This window comes from Tachyglossus aculeatus, chromosome 11 (assembly GCF_015852505.1).
Source record: "Tachyglossus aculeatus isolate mTacAcu1 chromosome 11, mTacAcu1.pri, whole genome shotgun sequence".
Classification (NCBI taxonomy): domain Eukaryota; kingdom Metazoa; phylum Chordata; class Mammalia; order Monotremata; family Tachyglossidae; genus Tachyglossus; species Tachyglossus aculeatus.
Window position 1 is genome coordinate 49,849,855 of NC_052076.1, and position 20,032 is coordinate 49,869,886.

The window sequence follows — 20,032 nt, forward strand, 5'->3', positions numbered from 1 at the left end:
CAGCCCTCTATCAATCAGTCAATCAGTTGTATTTAGGCCCATGTCCTCCCCCTGGCCTGGAGTGCCCTCCCTCCGCACATCCGCCAAGCTAGCTCTCTTCTTCCCTTCAAAGCCCTACTGAGATCTCACCTCCTCCAGGAGGCCTTCCCAGACTGAGCCCCCTCTTTCCTCTCCCTCTTCCCATCCCCCCCGGCCCTACCTCCTTCCCCTCCCCACAGCACCTTTATATATGTTTGTACAGATTTATTACTCTATTTATTTTACTTGGACATATTTACTATCCTATTTATTTTGTCAGTGATGTGCATCTAGCTTTACATCTATTTATTCTGGTGACTTGACACCTGTCCACATGTTTTGTTGTCTGTCTCCCCCTTTCTAGACTGTGAGCCCGTTGTTGGGTAGGGACCATCTCTATATGTTGCCAACTTGTACTTCCGAAGCGCTTAGTACAGTGCTGTGCACACAGTAAGCGCTCAATGAATACGATTGATTGATTGATACAATGCAACAGACTTAGCAGGCATGCTCCCTGACCATAATGAGCTTACAGTCTAGAGGGGAGCTTTTGTATATCTGTCACATTTGATTTAGGAAGGAGAGCAGAGAGATGCCTTATGTCAGAATCTCCAGATATGTTATAATTCAAAGGAGGGCACAGCTTCGTGCTGCTTTTAAACCAGGATGCCAGGGTTTGTTATGAGTCTGTACCCTTGCCATAGAAAATCCTTTACTCTAGGATAGAAAATCCTCTATTCTCCCAGCATTCTTTCACTCCACCAGAACTTCTGAGTAAACCCCCCCTCCATTTCTCCTCTTCTCCAGAACTCAATCCTATCTATGCTCTTTATATTATTTTTAATTTAGAAATTCAAATTGTGTATATGTTAATGCCAGGAGTCATTTTTCTGGAAATATTTGCACACTAATCCTTTTATTTAGCTGTTTCATGGATCATTTCATTGCTACGCTGTAGCCTACGTACTTACTGGACTGCGCTTTAAATGTTGATTTTATAATTAGATCAATCGAAAGGTCAATTACATTCCTATTTCCTGCTATTTTGTTCCAGTTGGAAGGCCACAATGAGCCTGTAGTGTTGCAAGTGTTTGTGGGGAATGATTCTGGTCGAGTGAAACCACATGGGTTCTATCAAGCCTGCAGGGTAACTGGACGAAATACAACCCCCTGTAAAGAAGTCGACATTGAAGGCACTACAGTAATAGAAGTTGGCCTCGATCCTAGCAACAACATGACCCTTGCGTGAGTAATAATTTTTCCTCACTGCATTATTCTTTGGGACAGGGCAAGAAAATGTTTTTTCTTTCATCTTTCAAGATTCAGTTTGAAAGTGAAATTCCTGTTTTTGAATAACATGCCTGTGAAAGAGTTATTTTGGTAAAAAAAAAAAAAAAGAAAAGATGAGCAAGGACTCAAATAACTCTGGTAATACAGCTTATAACCATCCAGTCTTTAAATGATTCATTGTCAAGTTGCTTGCTGCTGTATTTTATGTAAAAACGAAATCTGTATACCCCAAATTCAGTGGATATAGAAGAAAGCTCCCATAAATTACATATAATAATGATGATAATGGTGTTAAGCGCTTATGTGTGCCAAGCGTTATGCTAAGTGCTGTGGGAGATAGAGGATAATACAGTGAGGCACAGTACCTGCCCTCGCGGGACTCACAGAGAAAGAGAAAGTACTGTTGCTAGTCTTATTATCCATTTTAATGTCATATTTTGATGAAAGTCTTTTTTATCATATTCTTCTTTACTGCTTTCCTTTGCCTGCCACTTTCTTAAATTTTGTGTATTGAGATGGATTTACGCACATGAGTATGAAAGGCAAACATTGCTGACTCTATGTCTGCATAGACCAGTCATTAAAATTCATCCTGTTTTTTAGCCAAAATTCCATCTGGGCATCAGGGCCAGCTTCAAACGTTTGGCCATTCTGAGATGGGAGTTTATTAGCTCTCTCCCATCCCCTGTTCCATGCAACATGATTACGTTAGGCTTCGCATGAACACAGCATTCCATGATGTATCATTACGTTGACGTCGATTCAGACGTCTGTCCGAACCCAGAGCATTTTTTCTTTGATTTATGGTATTTAAGCGCTTCCTATGTGCCAAACACAGTTCTAAGTGCTGGGGTAGATACAAGTTAATTAGGTTGGACACAGTCCCTGTTCTGTATGGGGCTCACAGTCCAAGTAATAAACCAGTCAATCAGTGGCACTCACTGAGCACCTACTATGTGCAAAGCACTGCACCAAGCGCCTGGAAGCTCGCAACATAACAGAATTAGCAGATACGCTCCCTGCCTGTAATGAGCTTACAGTCTAGAGGGGGGGAGACAGACATTAATATGAATAAGCCATTTAGAATATATAATTTAAAGATGAATACAGAAGTAGTTATGTACAGATATGAATTTCTCCTGCGGTACCTTGAGAACCCAAAGCCATTACATTTCTTTCTGAGGCTCTTGTTCACAAGGTGCCACTTCCAATTCAGGGTAAGTGCTTTTACATTTTTATCTGCCCCCATGTCATTCGACCACCACCACCCCTACCTCCTTTGATATTGTCCTCTGGGATGGCAGCTTCACTCAGTTTCTGTCTGAAGTTGGCCCTGTCTCATTTTGTTGTCTGCACCTGTTTTTTACATATCTTTGAACATTTTCATTGATATCCACCCCACCCTCAGCCTCACAGCACATATGTTAGTAATTTCTGTAAATATCTGTCTCCCCCGTAGAGTGTAAGCACCTTGTGGGCATGGGGCAAGTCCACTAACTCCGGTATATTGTACTCTCTGTAACAGTACAATGCTTTGCACACAGTATTCTTCCCTCTCAACTCTTCTAACAGCTTTTCCTTCCTTGCTGCCGCTGAGTCCAGCCTCTCCCCTCTCCGGTCTGGACATTTTCTTAAAAATGGTTCTATGCAAATGTCCCCACCCCTCAAAAACCTCCAGCGGTGACCCATCCTTCTTTTCCTCAGCAAACCGGAATTTCTCGGTATTGACTTTAAGACACTCAGTCAGCTCTCTCTTGTTATCTATCCTTGCTCCTCACCCACGGCAACCCAGCCTTCATACTTTGCTCCTCTAACACCAGCCTACTTACTGCACCTTGATCTCATCTAGCTCCTGCCTTTGCTTCTGCCAAGAGTTCCCTCTCTCTTCATATCTGACAGACCACCATTCTTCAGAACCATCTTCAAAACCCAGCTAAAATCATATCTCCTCAAGAAAGCGTTCCCTTACTAACCACTTATCTACCCACCCTATTCTTCCTCCTGTCTGTGTTATCTATGACCAACCTCTCATCTCCCCACCTTTCCCTCCTTCCCCTCCACCTTACCTGTGGACTTAAGATTGTACCCCTCAGCACTTTGAAACTCACCCACTTCAACCTCCACCACCCTTAATGGACATGTCCTTACATATGTTGCTTCCCATATCTGAAATTTAGAAGAAAAAGCACAGATTTGGGAGTCAGAGGACCTGAGTTCTAATCCTTGTCCTTATGACCGTGGTCAAGTCACGTAATAGTAATAATGTTGGCATTTATTAAGCGCTTACTATGTGCAAAGCACTGTTCTAAGCGCTGGGGAGGTTGTCCTTATGACCGTGGTCAAGTCACGTAATAATAATAATGATGGCATGTATTAAGCGCTTACTATGTGCAAAGCACTGTTCTAAGTGCTGGGGAGGTTGTCCTTATAACTGTGTTCAAGTCACGTAATAATAATAATGATGATGGCATGTATTAAGCGCTTACTATGTGCAAAGCACTGTTCTGAGCGCTGGGGAGGTTACAAGGTGATCAGGTTGTCCCGTGGTGGGGCTCACAGTCTTAATCCCCATTTTACAGATGAGGTAACTGAGGCCCAGAGAAGTTAAGTGGCCTGTCCCGCCATCAACCCCCGGCCCACATCATCCCCCGGGCCTGGAATGCCCTCCCTCTGCCCATCCGCCAAGCTAGCTCTCTTCCTCCCTTCAAGGCCCTGCTGAGAGCTCACCTCCTCCAGGAGGCCTTCCCAGACTGAGCCCCTTCTTTCCTCTCCCCCTCGTCCCCCTCTCCATCCCCCCATCTTACCTCCTTCCCTTCCCCACAGCACCTGTATATATGTATATACGGTTGTACATATTTATTACTCTATTTATTTATTTATTTATTTATTTATTTTACTTGTACATTTCTATCCTACTTATTTTATTTTGTTGGTATGTTTGGTTCTGTTCTCTGTCTCCCCCTTTTAGACTGTGAGCCCACTGTTGGGTAGGGACTGTCTCTATGTGATGCCAATTTGTACTTCCCAAGCGCTTAGTACAGTGCTCTGCACATAGTAAGCGCTCAGTAAATGCGATTGATTGATTGATTGATTTCCCAAAGTCACACAGCTGACAATTGGTGGACCTGAGATTTGAACCCATGACCTCTGACTCCAAAGCCCGGGCTCTTTCCACTGAGTCAAGAAGTGAAGTGACTTGCCCAAAGTCACACTAACTTCTCTATGCCTCAGTTTTCTCATTTGTAAAGTGGAGATTTGATACTTGTTCTCCCTCCTACTTAGCCTGTGAGCCCGATGAAGGATAGGAACTGTGTCCAACCCGATTATCTTATCCCAGCACTTGGGAGATTGCATGGCACGTAATAAGCACTTAACAAATAGCGTGATTATTATTATTTTTCATTTCTGTCTCCCCCGCTGGATCATAAGATCCTTAAGGGCAAGGATCGTGTTTCCTAACTCCATTGTACTCTCCTAAGTGCTCAATAAATGCCATTTATTGACTGATTATGAGGGTTTCTTTTTATCCTTATTGTCTTCAACCACTTCTCCATCCGTAATACTTGGTGAGTCTCTGTGTCATAAATCTCTACTTCTGATTGTAATTGCGCCTGTCCAGCCTGCTTTGCAAGTTGCCTGGCTGGGATGACAGGTGCTGTCTGTTTCCCTGGAACAAAATATCTCTGCACTTTCTCTACCGTAGACACTGCAGTTCCCATGCCCACTTTTTATTCCGTATTGTATGACATACTACTGCCATAGACATCCTTGCTTCTCCCTACCAACGGGCTCACAGGCCAGAAGATTCATCGCATCGTACTTATTGAGCGCTTACTGGGTGCCGAGTACTGTACTGGGCGCTTGGGAAGTACAAGTTGGCAGCGTAGAGAGATGGGCTCTGGCCTGGAATGCCCTCCTTCCACACATCCTCCAAACAATCCCTCTTCCTCCCTTCAAATCCCTACTGAGAGCTCACCTCCTCCAGGAGGCCTTCCCACACTGAGCTCCCCCTTTTCCCTCCTCCTTATCCCCTCCCCATCTCCCTGATTCCCTCCTTCTGCCCTTCCCCTCCCTGCAGCACTTGTGCGTATATATGTGCATATTTACCACTCTTTTACGAATGATGTTGTGTATATTACTACTCTATTAAGGCTGTGTATGTGGCTATAACTGAGAAGCAGTGTGGCTCAGTGGAAAGAGCCCGGGCTTGGGCGTCAGAGGTCATGGGTTCTAATTCCACCTCCGCCACTTGCCCACTGCGTGACTTTGGGCAATATGTTGGACTTTTGTTAATGTGTTTTGTTCTCCGTCTCCCCCTTCTAGACTGTGAGCCCGCTGTTGGGTAGGGACCGTCTCTCTATGTTGCCAACTTGGACTTCCCAAGCGCTTAGTACAGTGCTCTGCACACAGTAAGCACTCAATAAATATGATTAAATGAATTCTTACTGTGGGGATGGTCCTCTAGGGACCATTTATCTCCACCCCTTTACTGTAATGATAGACACTGCAGTAGTCATATCTGAGTCCTAAGACTAGTCTCCTGGCTTCCTATTGTACATCTTTTTTTCCAGTTCCCCACTACTGCTAATATTAGTTTTTCCCCTACGGTTCTATGTGGCTCCTGCGTAATCCATTTGCCACCACCGATTTTCCAGCCCGAAGAGGAAAGGAGAATAGTAAATAGTTCCAAGCTAGACCTCAATGTCCACATAGCTGAATCACAGCCCCACCACCTTGGCCCAAACAGCAGTGAGCCCGTTGAGATTACCTGGGGACATGTTCCCCTCTGCCGTTGTCTGTTGGTTCAATTTAAAGCATCTCTGCACAGGGTATCTTGGAATTCTGCGTATTGAGGTCATCCAGACCCAGGGATAATAATAATAATAATGATGATGGCATTTATTAAGCACTTACTATGTGCAAAGCGCTGGAGAGGTTACAGGGTGATCAGGTTGTCCCATGGGGGGGCTCATAGTCTTAATCCCCATTTGACAGATGAGGTACCTGAGGCACAGAGAAGTTAAGTGACTTACCCAAAGTCACACAGCTGACAGTTGGTGGAGCCGGGATTTGAATCCATGACTTCTGACTCCAAAGCCCCTGTAGATCTTTTCCTTGATTCTTCTAGTGTCTTCTGAAAATTGGAACTGTAGAGAGAGCAATTGCCCCTCAATCTCTGTTGCTTCATTAAGGCTGTGGCAGGCTTTTGAACCTGATGGAGAAATAAATACGATTGATTGAAATAAGGTGGAGACTGCTCGTTAGAGACCAGCTCGGGGCTCATTTCCTGAGGAATGAGACTGGGGCAACATTGTTAGGCAGGGTGGCTCTTTATTCCAATCCATATCGATTCACACAGCTCAAGGCAGTTGTAGTTATTTGATGCTAAACATAGACTAAAAATCTTGCTTGGGTTTCAGGGCGGTACGGTACTTAGTGGAATTAATTGGTGTGTTTTTTTCAAGTATTCACAATTCCTTTTTTTCATGCCAGATTTGAGAATGATCCTCTCGATGATGATTTTTTTCTTGGCATGGCGTTTCACTTCGGTTTTTAGGCTTTCTTAACCACCTCGTTTTTATGAAATCTGAAACTAAGTAGGTGGAGGTTCTTAGCGATAATTGGTTTTCATTTCTCTATTGAAATATTTTGTTCTTGACGCCTAAAGAAGAAGGTTGATACTCTCATATCTCTAATTTTCCTTGGCCCCTCAGCATTCCTCTCCTCAATAAATGTGATTGATTGATTGATAGTCCACTTGAAAGTATGAGATCCGGATAGACTGGAACCACAGGAATGCAGTTCATTTTTCTTTTATTTATTGCATGTACTAAACCATGATCTTATCAATCAATCAGTTGTGTTTATTGAACACTTACCCTTTAGACTGTGAACCCACTGTTGGGTAGGGACTGTCTCTATATGATATCAATTTATACTTCCCAAGCGCTTAGTACAGTGCTGTGCACACAGTAAGTGCTCAATAAGTACGATTGATGATGACTTACCATGTGCAGAGCGTTATACTAAGTTCTTGGTAGAGTTCAATGTAACCAAGTTGGTAGAAACGTCCCCTTCCCAGAACGAGCTTGTAATATTATTTACCGTATTAATAAAAATAAGTAGTTTTTTTTTAAAAAAAAGGACATACTCAATGTGTATATGAAAAGACAAGGCATTATGATAAATGTATCCAGCCATTCATCAAATGTATTCCATGGGGGAAGAGGGAATGATAAATGCTAAGAAATCCAAGTATAAAGTGAATTACAGTGGAGAAGAAAGCTGGTAAAAATATGGGAAGTCCAGTCCTCGCTCCTTCCTTACCTAGGAGGTCCTTAAAAAAAATCAGTTATTTGAAACCATTTGCAAAATTGCATCAAGAAAATAATGGCATATGACTGCATATAATAATAACTAGAAATGAATGCAGTTTTTATTTTTGTGTTCTTAGGGTGGACTGTGTGGGGATACTGAAATTGAGGAATGCTGATGTTGAAGCTCGAATAGGAATCGCTGGATCCAAGAAAAAAAGCACTCGGGCCAGATTGGTATTTCGAGTTAACATCATACGAAAAGATGGCTCAACTTTAACTCTGCAAACACCTTCTTCTCCAATCCTGTGCAGTAAGTAACAAAATCAATGCTCTTCCCTGCAGCTCGACTTTTCTAGGATAAACTAAAAGGTAATGTGTTGAATGAAATTTAAAATTTAGAATGAAATGTACTTTCCAGGTGCTTAGTACAGTGCTCTGCACACAGTAAGCCCTCAATCAATACGATTGATTGAATGAATGAAAAGAGCTGTAGTTATGGCTGTTGCATTACTCAATTTCAAATATAATTCATTTTTTCTAATATCATCATTGACTTTTAACTGCAACACACCTGTCTACATGTTTTGCTGTCTGTCTCCCTCTTCTAGACTGTGAGCCCGTTGCTGGGTAGGGACCGTCCCTATCTGTTGCCGACTTGTACATCCCAAGCGCTTAGTACAGTGCTCTGCACACAGTAAGCGCTCAATAAATATGATTGAATGAATGAATGAATGAACTGCAGTAGATAGACCTCAAATTTAAAATGACAAATAATGATGAAAGTAAACAGTTCATGGATAATAAGCCCAGTGTGTCAGAAGTTGATTCTGATGGCAAATTACGATTATAGAAGATCGAAAATCAGATTCTTTTTGGGTGAATGTTAAATTGTTCTCTATCCATGACTAACTTTGCCTAAGAAAATAGTTGACTGGATTGGCTGTCTTTATTACATGAAATTATGTAGCTGAGATTGTAAACCCTTGAGGGTAGGCTCCCTGGCGTTTACTTTTGTTCTCAAGTGCTCTGCTCACAGTAAGTACTCAATAAATGCTATGGATGCTGATGATAATGACATAATGGGCATAGTCTATTGTTTCTGGGATGATTAAATTGAATACTGGAAGGTTCTATACTTTTAAAATGGTTTTGCAGAGCATGGAAGGGGAATTTTTTTTTCCTTTTTAGACCACTTACCAAGGATTACAGTAAGGGTTATTTTCTTTGGCAGTACTTTTGTGTTATTTTACACCATGGCAATCAGAAGTGCCAAACAGAGCCATTTCTCCATTCTCTTGTTTCCTGTTGGATTGCTGTTAGGTACTATGGTTCTGCTGCCTCTATAATAACTGAAGCTTTATAAAGTGCACATTTCTTTGCACATATTTTGGTTTGATTGTTGCTTAGATTTTATTTTTTCCTAGAGAATTCATTCTTAAACTTCTTAATTTGTTTGCCTTCTCGCTCATGTATTAAGTAGTCAAAGACCTCACCTTTCAGCGTGAAGCATCCTGAGTCCAGAAGGACTCTCATGCTGATCTAGAAGTGGAGTTTCCTGGGTATTTATACTGTTGTGTAACTTTGAAAAATGTAGTTTGCGTTTCATTGAAAAATCGATTTAAATGTTTCCTAAAGATGCTGAGTAAAGTCTGAAATTCCCTTGACATCCTTGGTTTGTTATATATGAACAAGAAGTGTGACCTGCAAAAAAGCAAATGACAATTTTGTTCCAAAATTCATCTATTTGTGTAGGACAATTTTGTCAGAATTACAATTTTCATGTTCATGTTTACCCTTTAGGTTTTTTTTTTCTGATTTGAAACTTTGGCTGTCTTTACTGTTTAATTAGTATGACTGCTTATCGATCAAATTCAGATATGCAGTATCTCTTATAATAAATATCTCCTATACTGCAACATTACCATGTTTCTTGGGGAACAGTTTGCAAAGGCTAAGAAAAATGCCAGTGGAAGTGTGGTGTTAGTGGAAGATTATCCGTTCGGATGTCGAAGGGCCTTGGTTTTAATAATAATAATAATAATGGCATTTATTAAGTGCTTACTATGTGCAAAGCACTGTTCTAAGCGCTGGGGAGGTTACAAGGTGATCAGTTTGTCCCACGGGGGGCTCGCAATCTTAATCCCCATTTTACAGAGGACGTAATTGAGGCCCAGAGAAGTGAAGTGACTTCCCCAAAGCCACACAGCTGACAATTGGGGGAGCCGGGATTTGAACCCATGTCCTCTGACTCCAAAGCCTGTGCTCTTTCCACTGAGCCACACTGCTTCTAGCTCCATCACCAGCCTAATCTGTGGCCTAGGGCAGATCACCTAAACTTGCAATACTTCAGTTTTCTCATCTGAAAAATGAAGATGAAAATACCTGCCTTTCAGCCTACCTCACAGGGGCATTGTGAGAGCAAAAATGAGATAAGTAATTTAAGAGCGCTTTGGGGAAAAAAGTGCTCCACAGAAAACAAGGCATTAAACAAATGTACAGTTTTAAATGACATAGTCATTTCTTTGCAAGTTGCTTTTTTAAGGGAAAGATCCAGTATCATTTTTAATAATAATAATGGCATTTGTTAAGCGCTTACTATATGCAAAGCATTTTTGAACCTGATATAGTGAACAGGTGAAGCAGCATGGCTTAGTGGAAAGAACACGTCCCTGGGAGACAGAAGGACCTGGGTTCTAATCCCAGCTCTGCCACTTGTCTGCTGTGTGACCTTGAGCAGGTCACTTCACTTTTCGGTGCCTCGATTCCTTCATCTGCAAAATGGGGATTCAATACCTGTTCTCTCTCCTACTTAGACTGGGAGCCCCAGGTGGGACTTGTTGATCTTGTATCTACCACAGAACTTGGTACAGTGCTTGGCACATAGTAGGTGTCCACAAAAAAATTCAATAATAATAATAATTAGATACAAATAATATGGTAGCTTACTAGAGAAGCGGCGTGGCTCAGTGGAGAGGGCATGGGCTTTAGAGTCAGAGGTCATGGGTTCAAATGCCGGCTCCCCCAATTGTCAGCTGTGTGACTTTGGGCAAGTCACTTAATTTCTCTGTGCCTCAGTTACCTCATCTGTAAAATGGGGATTAAGACTGTGAGCGCCCCGTGGGACAACCTGATCACCTTGTAACCTCCCCAGCGCTTAGAACAGTGCTTTGCACATAGTAAGCGCTTAATAAATGCCATTATGTAGGAAATATTTACACAAATGGCCCACAGTTATTACTAGACCGTAAGTGGTAATTTCCTCCTCTAGACTTTAACCTCCTTGTAGGCAGGGCACATGTCTGTCAACTTTGTTAAAATGTACTCTCCCAAGCATTTGGTACAGTGCTCTGATTTCTTGACTAGCAGTCAAATCTATTCTCATTCTGTCAAAGTTAAGCTAAAGCTTTTTAACTTGGGTTCATTTTAAAAATATTTCAATTTGATGTTTTATCAGTTTTCCTATTTTATAATATTTCAGAATTTAGCCTCATTATAAAATTTGAACTAAAAAAATAACCTCTGTTGTTATGCTAGTTCATTCATTCATTCATTCAATCGTATTTATTGAGCGCTTACCGTGTGCAGAGCACTGTACTAAGCGCTGGGGAAGTACAAGTTGGCAGCATACAGAGACGGTCCCTACCCAACAGTGGGCTCACAGTCTAGAAGGGGCTGCTAGTTGCTTTGTGAAGCTGACTAGATGCTTCGATTCCAGCAACAAGAACTGATCCTACCATCAAAACTTGCATCCTAAGGTAATGCCATGAAGAAACAAATATACCGAGCGAGGCCATTATGTTAAAACAGAAGTCGAGACATTGTGAAAAACCTTATGCCTCATTCCCCATTTTGGATTGTTTTCACCTTTACATAAATGTAGGCATCTTGTTCAGGTTAGAGAGTTGGAATAAAATGGGAGGTGAAGGAAATCGGCAAAAGAGCTGGACTGAAGATTGGAAGGGAGATGGAAACAGGAAGCTGGGAGGAGGCAGAGAGGAAATGGGAACAGAAGGTGATGAGGGGAGACAGGAAGAGAGGAAACAGGCAGGAATGTAAATTGATATTCCAGTAAGGGTCAGGTAACCATCGGAACAAAGGCACGTAGCCAAAATTCATATTGTCATGTGCTAACTTTTATTTAAAACTCCTGCCGCCCATTAATGCCTCTAATGCTCTCCATTTCCCCAAATGCAGCATGCATTCAGCTCCGCAGACAACCGTAGCATGAAATCATATATCATTTAAATCATATTTGTGTAATAAATACAGTGATAACTACCTATTTCTATTCTTCAACATTATGCACGCACCACCCTAGGTGTGTATTTCAAATGGAGGAAAATGGAATGAGATTTTTCTTATATTACTTTTGACTTTGGTTGTATATTAATACAGTATCCATATTATTGGTAATTAATCAATCAGTGGTATTTTTTGAGCTTTTACTATGTGCAGAGCACTGTACTCCGCACTTGGGAGAGTAAAATACAACAGAGTTAGTGGACACGTTCCCTGCCCACGATGAGCTTATAGACTCGGGATTACTTCGATGGTTTGAATGTAATATGACCCTGGTTTCATCACTTTAGATGAAAAAATGAGCTAATTTTCCCTGTCTAAGTCTGTAGTATCGCTGTGAGGATGATTTTAGCAACCACAGATTTTAATCCATTTATACACATTATTTATTTAATGCAGTTGATGTTATGCTTTGCTGGCTTTTACATATTCACTATTGACATAATCACACTGAAGAAAACAGCAAAAACATTTATAAATTATGCAGCCGTGAGCTAAATAAATCAACATTGTACCTTCACCTTACCCATGATTTGGATTCCATTATTTCTTCAGGACCTCAAAATTAATTGATGCTCTAGATTTTTATTAGGAGAGGGAGAAAAACATGAAAATCCTGCATTAATCCTGCTCTGCTGATGTGTTGTAGAGATGAAACCAAATGTAAATTTAGGAACATTGTAAGTGTCCTTTGTCTTAACTCCAAATGTCTTAGGCGAGGATTTTCTATGCTAATGTCATAATTAGTAATAAGCCCCCAATTTTTCTCTTACGAACTGTTGACCAAGATAACTCTAGTCCTCCAAGTAAATAAATTTGCAAAGCAAATATGAGGCTTGAAGCAAAACACAAACCTCAGTTATGTGAGTTGGGATTTCTCAGCCATTAAAAACAGCTAAGTTTCCCAGTACATCGAATCCCTTCTGATATCTTTTCTTCAACTGTAACTTCTTAACCCCCCACCTTCACTCACCTCTCACCCAGATATCCAAGAGGAAAGAAGTCTCTGTGTAGTTCTCCATACTCTTGGGAAATTAGTAGCCCTCTGGCCAAAAAAACACTTCCCATCTCTGTTTTAGTGAAAGAAACTTTCCCCAAAAGTCCTGTAACTCAACACTTGGTTCTCCTTGCTAAGTGCAAGTAATATATTAAGTAACTTATTTCCCGCAATTTACATTTTCCCATTGTTTGCAGTATTTCTTCTCCTCTCTCTCTGCTCCCAAGTTTCCAGAAAAATATAAAGCTGGAATCAGGGTTCTATCATGCTTTGAAAAAAGGTAATTCAGGGACATGCTCTATTCTCTCAGGTTGTCTATACAACCTGGGACGTGAAGTGGGGCTTTAACACTTGTTAACTTTATTTTCATCCATGTGAACCCAGTGTTGAGCAAAATGGCCCGTGATCCAAATTCACTTCAGCAGTGAATTTACTTTAGCCTGCCATTTGGTTGCAGTGGGGCCCTCCACTACTTTTAGTGGTTCAGGGGTTTGCTGACTGCATCCGCAAAGCGAAGCCATTTACTAACAGAAGTAGCAACAGCTGATTCTCCTTTAAATCCTCCCTGTCCTCCTCCACTCTTAATCGTATCACTCTGAGAAGGATCAGAGCGATCCTATCCATATGATATGAAGTACATGACCCATATCGCTTTGAGGAAAAAGTCATTAAGCAGCCCACCATCCTAAATGCATTCATTCAGTCATATTTATTGAGCGCTGACGGGGTGCAGAACACTGTACTAAAGCACTTGGGAAGTACAAGTTGGCAACATATAGAGACGGTCCCTACCCAACAGTGGGCTCACAGTGTAGAAGGGGGAGACAGAGAACAAAACAAAACATATTAACAAAATAAAATAATTAGAATAAGTATGTACAAATAAAATAGAGTAATAAATACATACAAATATATATAAATAATCATTGCCTACCTCTGAGGAAGACAACTGGTAGGCAATTTAAGTAGGAAAAAAATCCAGAGAAGCAGTGTGGTCCAGTTGAAAGACCGTGGGACTGTGAGTCAGAGGACTTGAGTTCTAATCCTGGCTCCACCATGTGCCTCCTGTATGACCTTAGGCAAGTCATTTAACTTCTCTGTACCTCAGTTTCCTCATCTGCAAAATGGGGGTTCATTACCTGTTCTCTCTCCCACTTAGACTGTGAGCGCCTTCTAGGACAGGGACCGTGTCCAACCTGATTATATTGTATTTACCACAACGTTGAGCACAGTGCATGGCAGATAGTAAGCACTTGACAAATACCACAATTGTTATCTTTGTTACCGTAAAGCAACTAAGGAAATATATTTGGGGGGTATTTAATAAAGCAGTGAGGGGTTTCTTTTGGTTTGTTTTAATTTAATCAATCAATCAATCGTATTTATTGAGTGCTTACTGTGTGCAGAGCACTGCACTAAGCACTTGGGAAGTACAATTTAACAGCAATGAGGTTATTTTTCTTTTCAAACAGAGCTATAGAGCAACATAAATAAGTTGTAAGATCCTATATAAAATAGGTGAAGTTATTCTACTAGGTAACCATTAAACAACTGAGAACACATTTTAAGATCAAAAGTTAAAAATAAAATTAATTTGAACATCCATGGCCCAATTCTTTCCTTATAGTAAATAAAAATTTATGAAGGTAGACATGTACCCTAAAATGAGCCTCATTAACAGTGGTATTCCTGCTACACATGAGGGAAAGATAATGAGCTAGAAAAAAAAAGCTAATAGGGAAATATAAGTTGCATTAATGAAGCGAAATTTCTCATGAAAGTGAGGAAGGATTATGGTCGGGTTTTATTTCTTTATGCTAATTTGATAGGCTTCTGCCAGTGTTCACTTTTGTTGCCGGGTTTTCTCATCAATAATTTGCAACATTTTCCTTAAATATGAAACTAAAAGTTGGTTATCTAATCCCCAGTAGGCTCTAGAACTTGATCTTTGAATCCTGCTGACATCGATTTTGAGATTTTATGGAATTATCAGCACCTAGGCAATTGTCCCTTAGTTTGTGTTTTCAGGGTGTATTTTGGATGGAACACTGTTGGGGGAAATAGTGCTTTTTTGAAAAGTTGTGCCTGGACTGAAACACTCCTCCGTAATGTTGGAAGAAAGTTGTGCACGTGCAATAGCCTTGGTCAACACATGCATATTAAAATGCGAGCTCTCTTTGGGGTGCATTGGGTCTAGAATGTAGCCCCTGTGTCGGAGGAGAACTGAATGTGCTTTATCACAATGAGACCAAGGTGGATTCCTAAAATGCGAGCATAAAATTGGAAAAAAATAATTCAGCCTTATAAACAGGTGCCACACGTGCAAGGGAAGGGCGCAAAATTAAACCTACACCTTATCTTGCCGGGTTTTTTTCTTGTACTGATGCTGAGCCCTACCCCCTCTTCCAGCAGTTATTTGTGTAAGGAAGTGGGAAAGGAAGTTCTCATGATTTTTAGATGTTAGGCCTCGCTCCCCTTTTCTAACATCGAATCAGAGAAGAGACGGGGGAAAGGTGAAATACTCCTCCAGCGCTGAACATCTAATTCCCAGAGAGTAGTTTGCGTAGTTTGCATGCAGTTGTTCTTGCTCTTTGCTACTGCTTAAATCTTGATTTGAAAATAAAGCTTTTTGTTAGTGCTAAGTCTAGCCCAGGAGCCTCCTCTTGGTTTTTGAGCAGAGTGGAATGTGGTTGTGATTCAGTTCTCTGCCCACTCAGATAATTGTGATAAGAGTGTGTCCTTGTAAAATATTTTAAATGCCTCCTGAAAAAATGTGTAAACAATTTTAGGGTGGGTGTGCATATTTTAAAAATTCATTCAGTCGTATTTATTGAGCGCTTACTGTGTGCGGAGCACTGTATGTATTGATTTTTTTCAATTTACCTTTCCTTTTCCCTATCCTTTGGTAGAGGTGCTACCCAGGAGTGAAGTGGTCCTCAGAAGCAGAAGAAAGCCTGGTGCACAGATAACCAATTAGTTGGATAGTTAAACTGAGAATCATTAAGAATTCACTGTAGGATGTTTTCTTAGGATGTATTGGCACTCTTTTTTTACTGTATTGTTATATTCCCATAGCTCAACCAGCAGGAGTGCCAGAAATCTTAAAGAAAAGCCTGCACAGTTGTTCAGTCAAAGGAGAGGAGGAAGTCTTTTTAATTGGCAAGAACTTTCTGAAGGGAACTAAAGTCATCTTTCAAGAGAATATTTCTGGTGAGTCTGAACCTTTTGTCCTATGGACTTGTGAGGGGAGAAACTGTAATGATGCAGATGTATTTGCTCTTATTGTTCTGCTTTTCAGTAATCGTAAAACAGCATATATACCATGTAGTGCTTGGATTACCAATACCACAGTGTTTCAAATACTTATTTTTTTCTTTGAATCAGATGAAAGCTCATGGAAATCAGAAGCTGAAATAGACATGGAATTATTTCATCAGGTATAATTTTTTTAAAAAATGATTTGTGTTCCTGCAGGTTTGTAATTTATGCCCCATTACAATCCTGATCTTGCTTTTTGGTCTGAAAGACATTCTTCACTACTTCTCTCTTCTGTTAATTGTTATGGTCACTTAAAAAAATTGGGTGATAGCTCTGTAGTAAGAAGCAAAGACCAACAGTTTTTCACTTATAAATTCACCCCACAGCACTTATGTGCACAACTTTAATTATATGTTATAAATTACTTGTTTATATTCATGTTTGTCTCCCCCTCTAGACTATAAGCTTGTTGTGGGCAGGGAATATGTCTATCTCTGTTGTATTGTGCTCTCCCAAGCACTTAGTCTAATGCTCTGCACACAGTAAGCCCTCAATAAATACCACTGATGGATTGATAAGAACATTTTAGTATCAAAAACACTTCATTTATAATCATGTCACATAATTATGTAAATTATGTTTACAATTATGTTAGTTTACTGTAAGATAGACTATAAGCTTGTGGGCAGGGAATGTGTGTTATATTGTGAGTCTTTCAAGAAACTAGTACAGTGCTCTGCACACAGTAAGTGCTCAATAAGTATGAATGATTGAAAAGACAAATGTACCATATTTACTAGCATAATTGCCCCACCTGGCATAGTTTTTACAACTCATAATGGGAGGTGCTATTAAGTACAACACTATGAAGATCTGTTGATGAATTGTACTTTCCAAGTGCTTAGTACAGTGCTCTGCACACAGTGCTCAATAAATATGATTGAATGAATGAATAAATGAGGAGCGGGAGGAAAAAGTGGAGAAGGAAGAGAAAGCCAAGGGGCCATTTGAGATTGAGCCTCCTCCTTCTATGGCACTCCCTAAAGAGCTGCATTCAATAGGCACTCCCTTCTCCCCTTCTAATTCAAGAATCTGACTTTTAAAGAAGAAAAACCTCATCTGACCTCTCCCCTTTTCCCATCTTGGAGCGCTCACATCCTGGCATAAGCCTCTCTCTCTGGTGATACTGACTTTTGCCCTCTTCCTGCCCCAGAGCTTGCCCCTTTTTAAGACGAGACTCCGCTTGGGCATTACCATGTTCTGACCTTTCTGCTTTTCATACCACAGCATGTATTGCTATCTCTGCTTACAGTTACTGGTACATGGAACAAAAGAAAGATTTCATTTCCTACTCAGTGTAGGGGGGAGAATTATGCAGTGGGCATTCATTCAAATTCTATTTACTTTATGTATTATAAGGTAACTTCCTTCTATAATGTATAAACAGATGGGGAATTAGCTCAGATGGTAGAGCGCTCACTTAGCATGCGAGAGGTAGCGGGATCGATGCCTGCATTTTCCACTTTCCCTTCTAGACTGTGAGCCCATTGTTGGGTAGGGACCGCCTCTATCAGTTGCTGACTTGTACTTCCCAAGTGCTTAGTCCAGTGCTCTGCGCACAGTAAGCGCTCAATAAATACGATTGAACGAACAAATGAATATTTTATGTTCTCAGGCAAGATCCTTAATCGCTCCGTGCTGCCGTTCCTCATCTGTAAAATGAAAATAATAATACCTGCTATCCCTTCCTCGCAAGGATATTGTGAGGTTAAAATGGCATCATTGCTTAGGAACGTACTTTTAAAACATCAGACCACTCTGCAAATTCCAGATGTTTTTAAGGACCAGGATTGAACCGTGTATGAGCATTGGACTTTAGGGGAGAGTGACCAAATCAGGGATGAAGAGCCAAGAGATTGGAGAAAATAGGGAAAGCAGAAGGCCGAACTAGGAATGGGGAACAGGATCAAGTGCTGAAGTTGGGGATGGAGCATGGGAAGTTGATTAAGGTGAATGGTATATGGACTTCTTTATGTTTAAAAAACAAAACAAAATAAAAAAGACCCTCAAGCAAACCAGAACATAAAATCAGAACATATTTTGTGCAAAAAGCATGGAAAATTTTGCAGTATTGCAAAAAGAAGGAACGTACATATAGCTGGGTCACATTCTGCTGTCGACTTTGCCTGCCTTCTCCTTGTTTGGGACAGGTTTACATAGTGGAACCCTGCTAAAACACAGTCATCAAGATCCGTGTTTTTGAACCGCATTATAGACAGGAATGCTGACATAGTCAAGGTCCCACTGAAATAGGCAGTAATGCACTGTCAGTAAATCTGTCACAGAGAAAAGGAGATTAACTTTCCATTCTCAGCTTCTTCGAGCTGAATTTAGCACCTGAAAAACCTGAAAAAATATTCCCAGGGTGGGCAAATTTTAACTAAAACCAGAGGCTGCCAGTTTCTCTTTATTAGGGGAATTCCCAAGATAGAATTCAGATCAGAGCCAGGCAGAGTACCGTAGGACAGTGGTTGCTTACCCTCTTCTCAGGACTAATCAATCAATCAGTGGTATTTATTGAGTGCTTACTGTGTGCCCGGCACTTTGGAGAGTACAATACAATCGAGTTGGTGTACTGATAAATTATAGGAAAAATGTGGGGGTAAAAAGAGAAACCAACTCTAAAGTAGGCCATGAGTTATAGTGAGATGTATTGATGCAAGGTCCTGTTGTATAAAATGCTACTTCTTGCTGTAGGGAGGAGGAAGATCTAAGCCACAGTCCTCCTAAATTTGCTACTGCCCTAGAGGTCCAAGCCCTTAGATTTTCTTTGGGGTAGAGTCACCTTTAGAAAGTGTCTCTCTGAGAGACCTGAGGTGGATCATGGATTTTCTTAAGGCCTTAGGCATTGCTGGAACTTGGTATTATTGTTCTTGTTGTTGACATTTAGGTAGGGGAAGGAGAAAGGGAATATCAGTTTGCAATTGCACACTGTGGGGACTGAGATTTTTCTCTAGAGCTGTTTCCGAGTATCATCTTATTACAATGCCAAGGCATTGTACTCTTCCAACTGGGTGGGCAGAGTTCAGAGCCATTACTGGTGGGATGAGCTGGTAGTTTAGGATTCCGGTAATTTTTTTGCGGGGGGGGGGGGGGCGTGGGTTTAGACCAATTGCCAAGGTTGCCAAGCCTCATGAACTGAAGAGCCACAAAACAAATTCACTGTATAGCTGGGAGTCACAGTAATAGGCAGGAATTCTGTGGCTGACATGATGGCATCCATGAGGAAGGACTGTGAGCTTGTTATGGCCAGGGAGCATGTCTGCTAATTCTTTTGTACTCTCCCAACCGCTTAGTACAGTGCTCTGCATATAGGAAGTGCTCAATAAATATTGAGGGTTTTACAAGCCCCCTAAGAGACAGGGAAAGTGTCTAATTTCCAACGGGGTAGTCTTTCCCAGCTCATAAATACCATTACTACTGCCACCACAAAATTGGACAGCAGTTTGTTGAATCTAGAAGGTGTCCTGTTTGTTTTAAACAGTATCTTACACCCTCTCTCAACAGCTTGCCCCAGCATTCGTTCTGGAATTTGGCATACTCATTGGGAGTGGAGTGTTGTCTGCAGAAGGCAAGAGAGTGCCTTTCTTTCTTAAGCATATGCCTCCTCTCAATAGTGGGAAGGAAAGAGGTTTCTTGACCCCTAGGAAGGCGTTGACTTGCCATATTAGCAATATCAATTCACCTGGCAGAAGTAGGAAAATGGGGGCTAAAGTATGGGCTTGGGTGCTTAAGACTGGGGAATTTTAATTCTGGCTGTACCATTGAATTTGCTAAGACTTTGAGCAAGTCT

The 20,032-nt window shown here is 41.0% G+C and overlaps 1 protein-coding gene across 2 annotated transcripts in view; it reads left to right on the forward strand.

Annotated features, from left to right (window-relative positions):
* The window catches only part of NFAT5 (nuclear factor of activated T cells 5), a 122,141-nt gene that overhangs the window by 77,752 nt on the left and 24,357 nt on the right, over positions 1-20,032 (forward strand). For both annotated transcript variants that reach the window (XM_038754658.1, XM_038754659.1), the window contains exons 5-8: positions 1,073-1,263; positions 7,763-7,935; positions 15,997-16,131; positions 16,306-16,358. In XM_038754658.1, the coding sequence (XP_038610586.1) occupies positions 1,073-1,263; positions 7,763-7,935; positions 15,997-16,131; positions 16,306-16,358 (552 nt within the window). The remainder of the gene's footprint in view (positions 1-1,072; positions 1,264-7,762; positions 7,936-15,996; positions 16,132-16,305; positions 16,359-20,032) is intronic.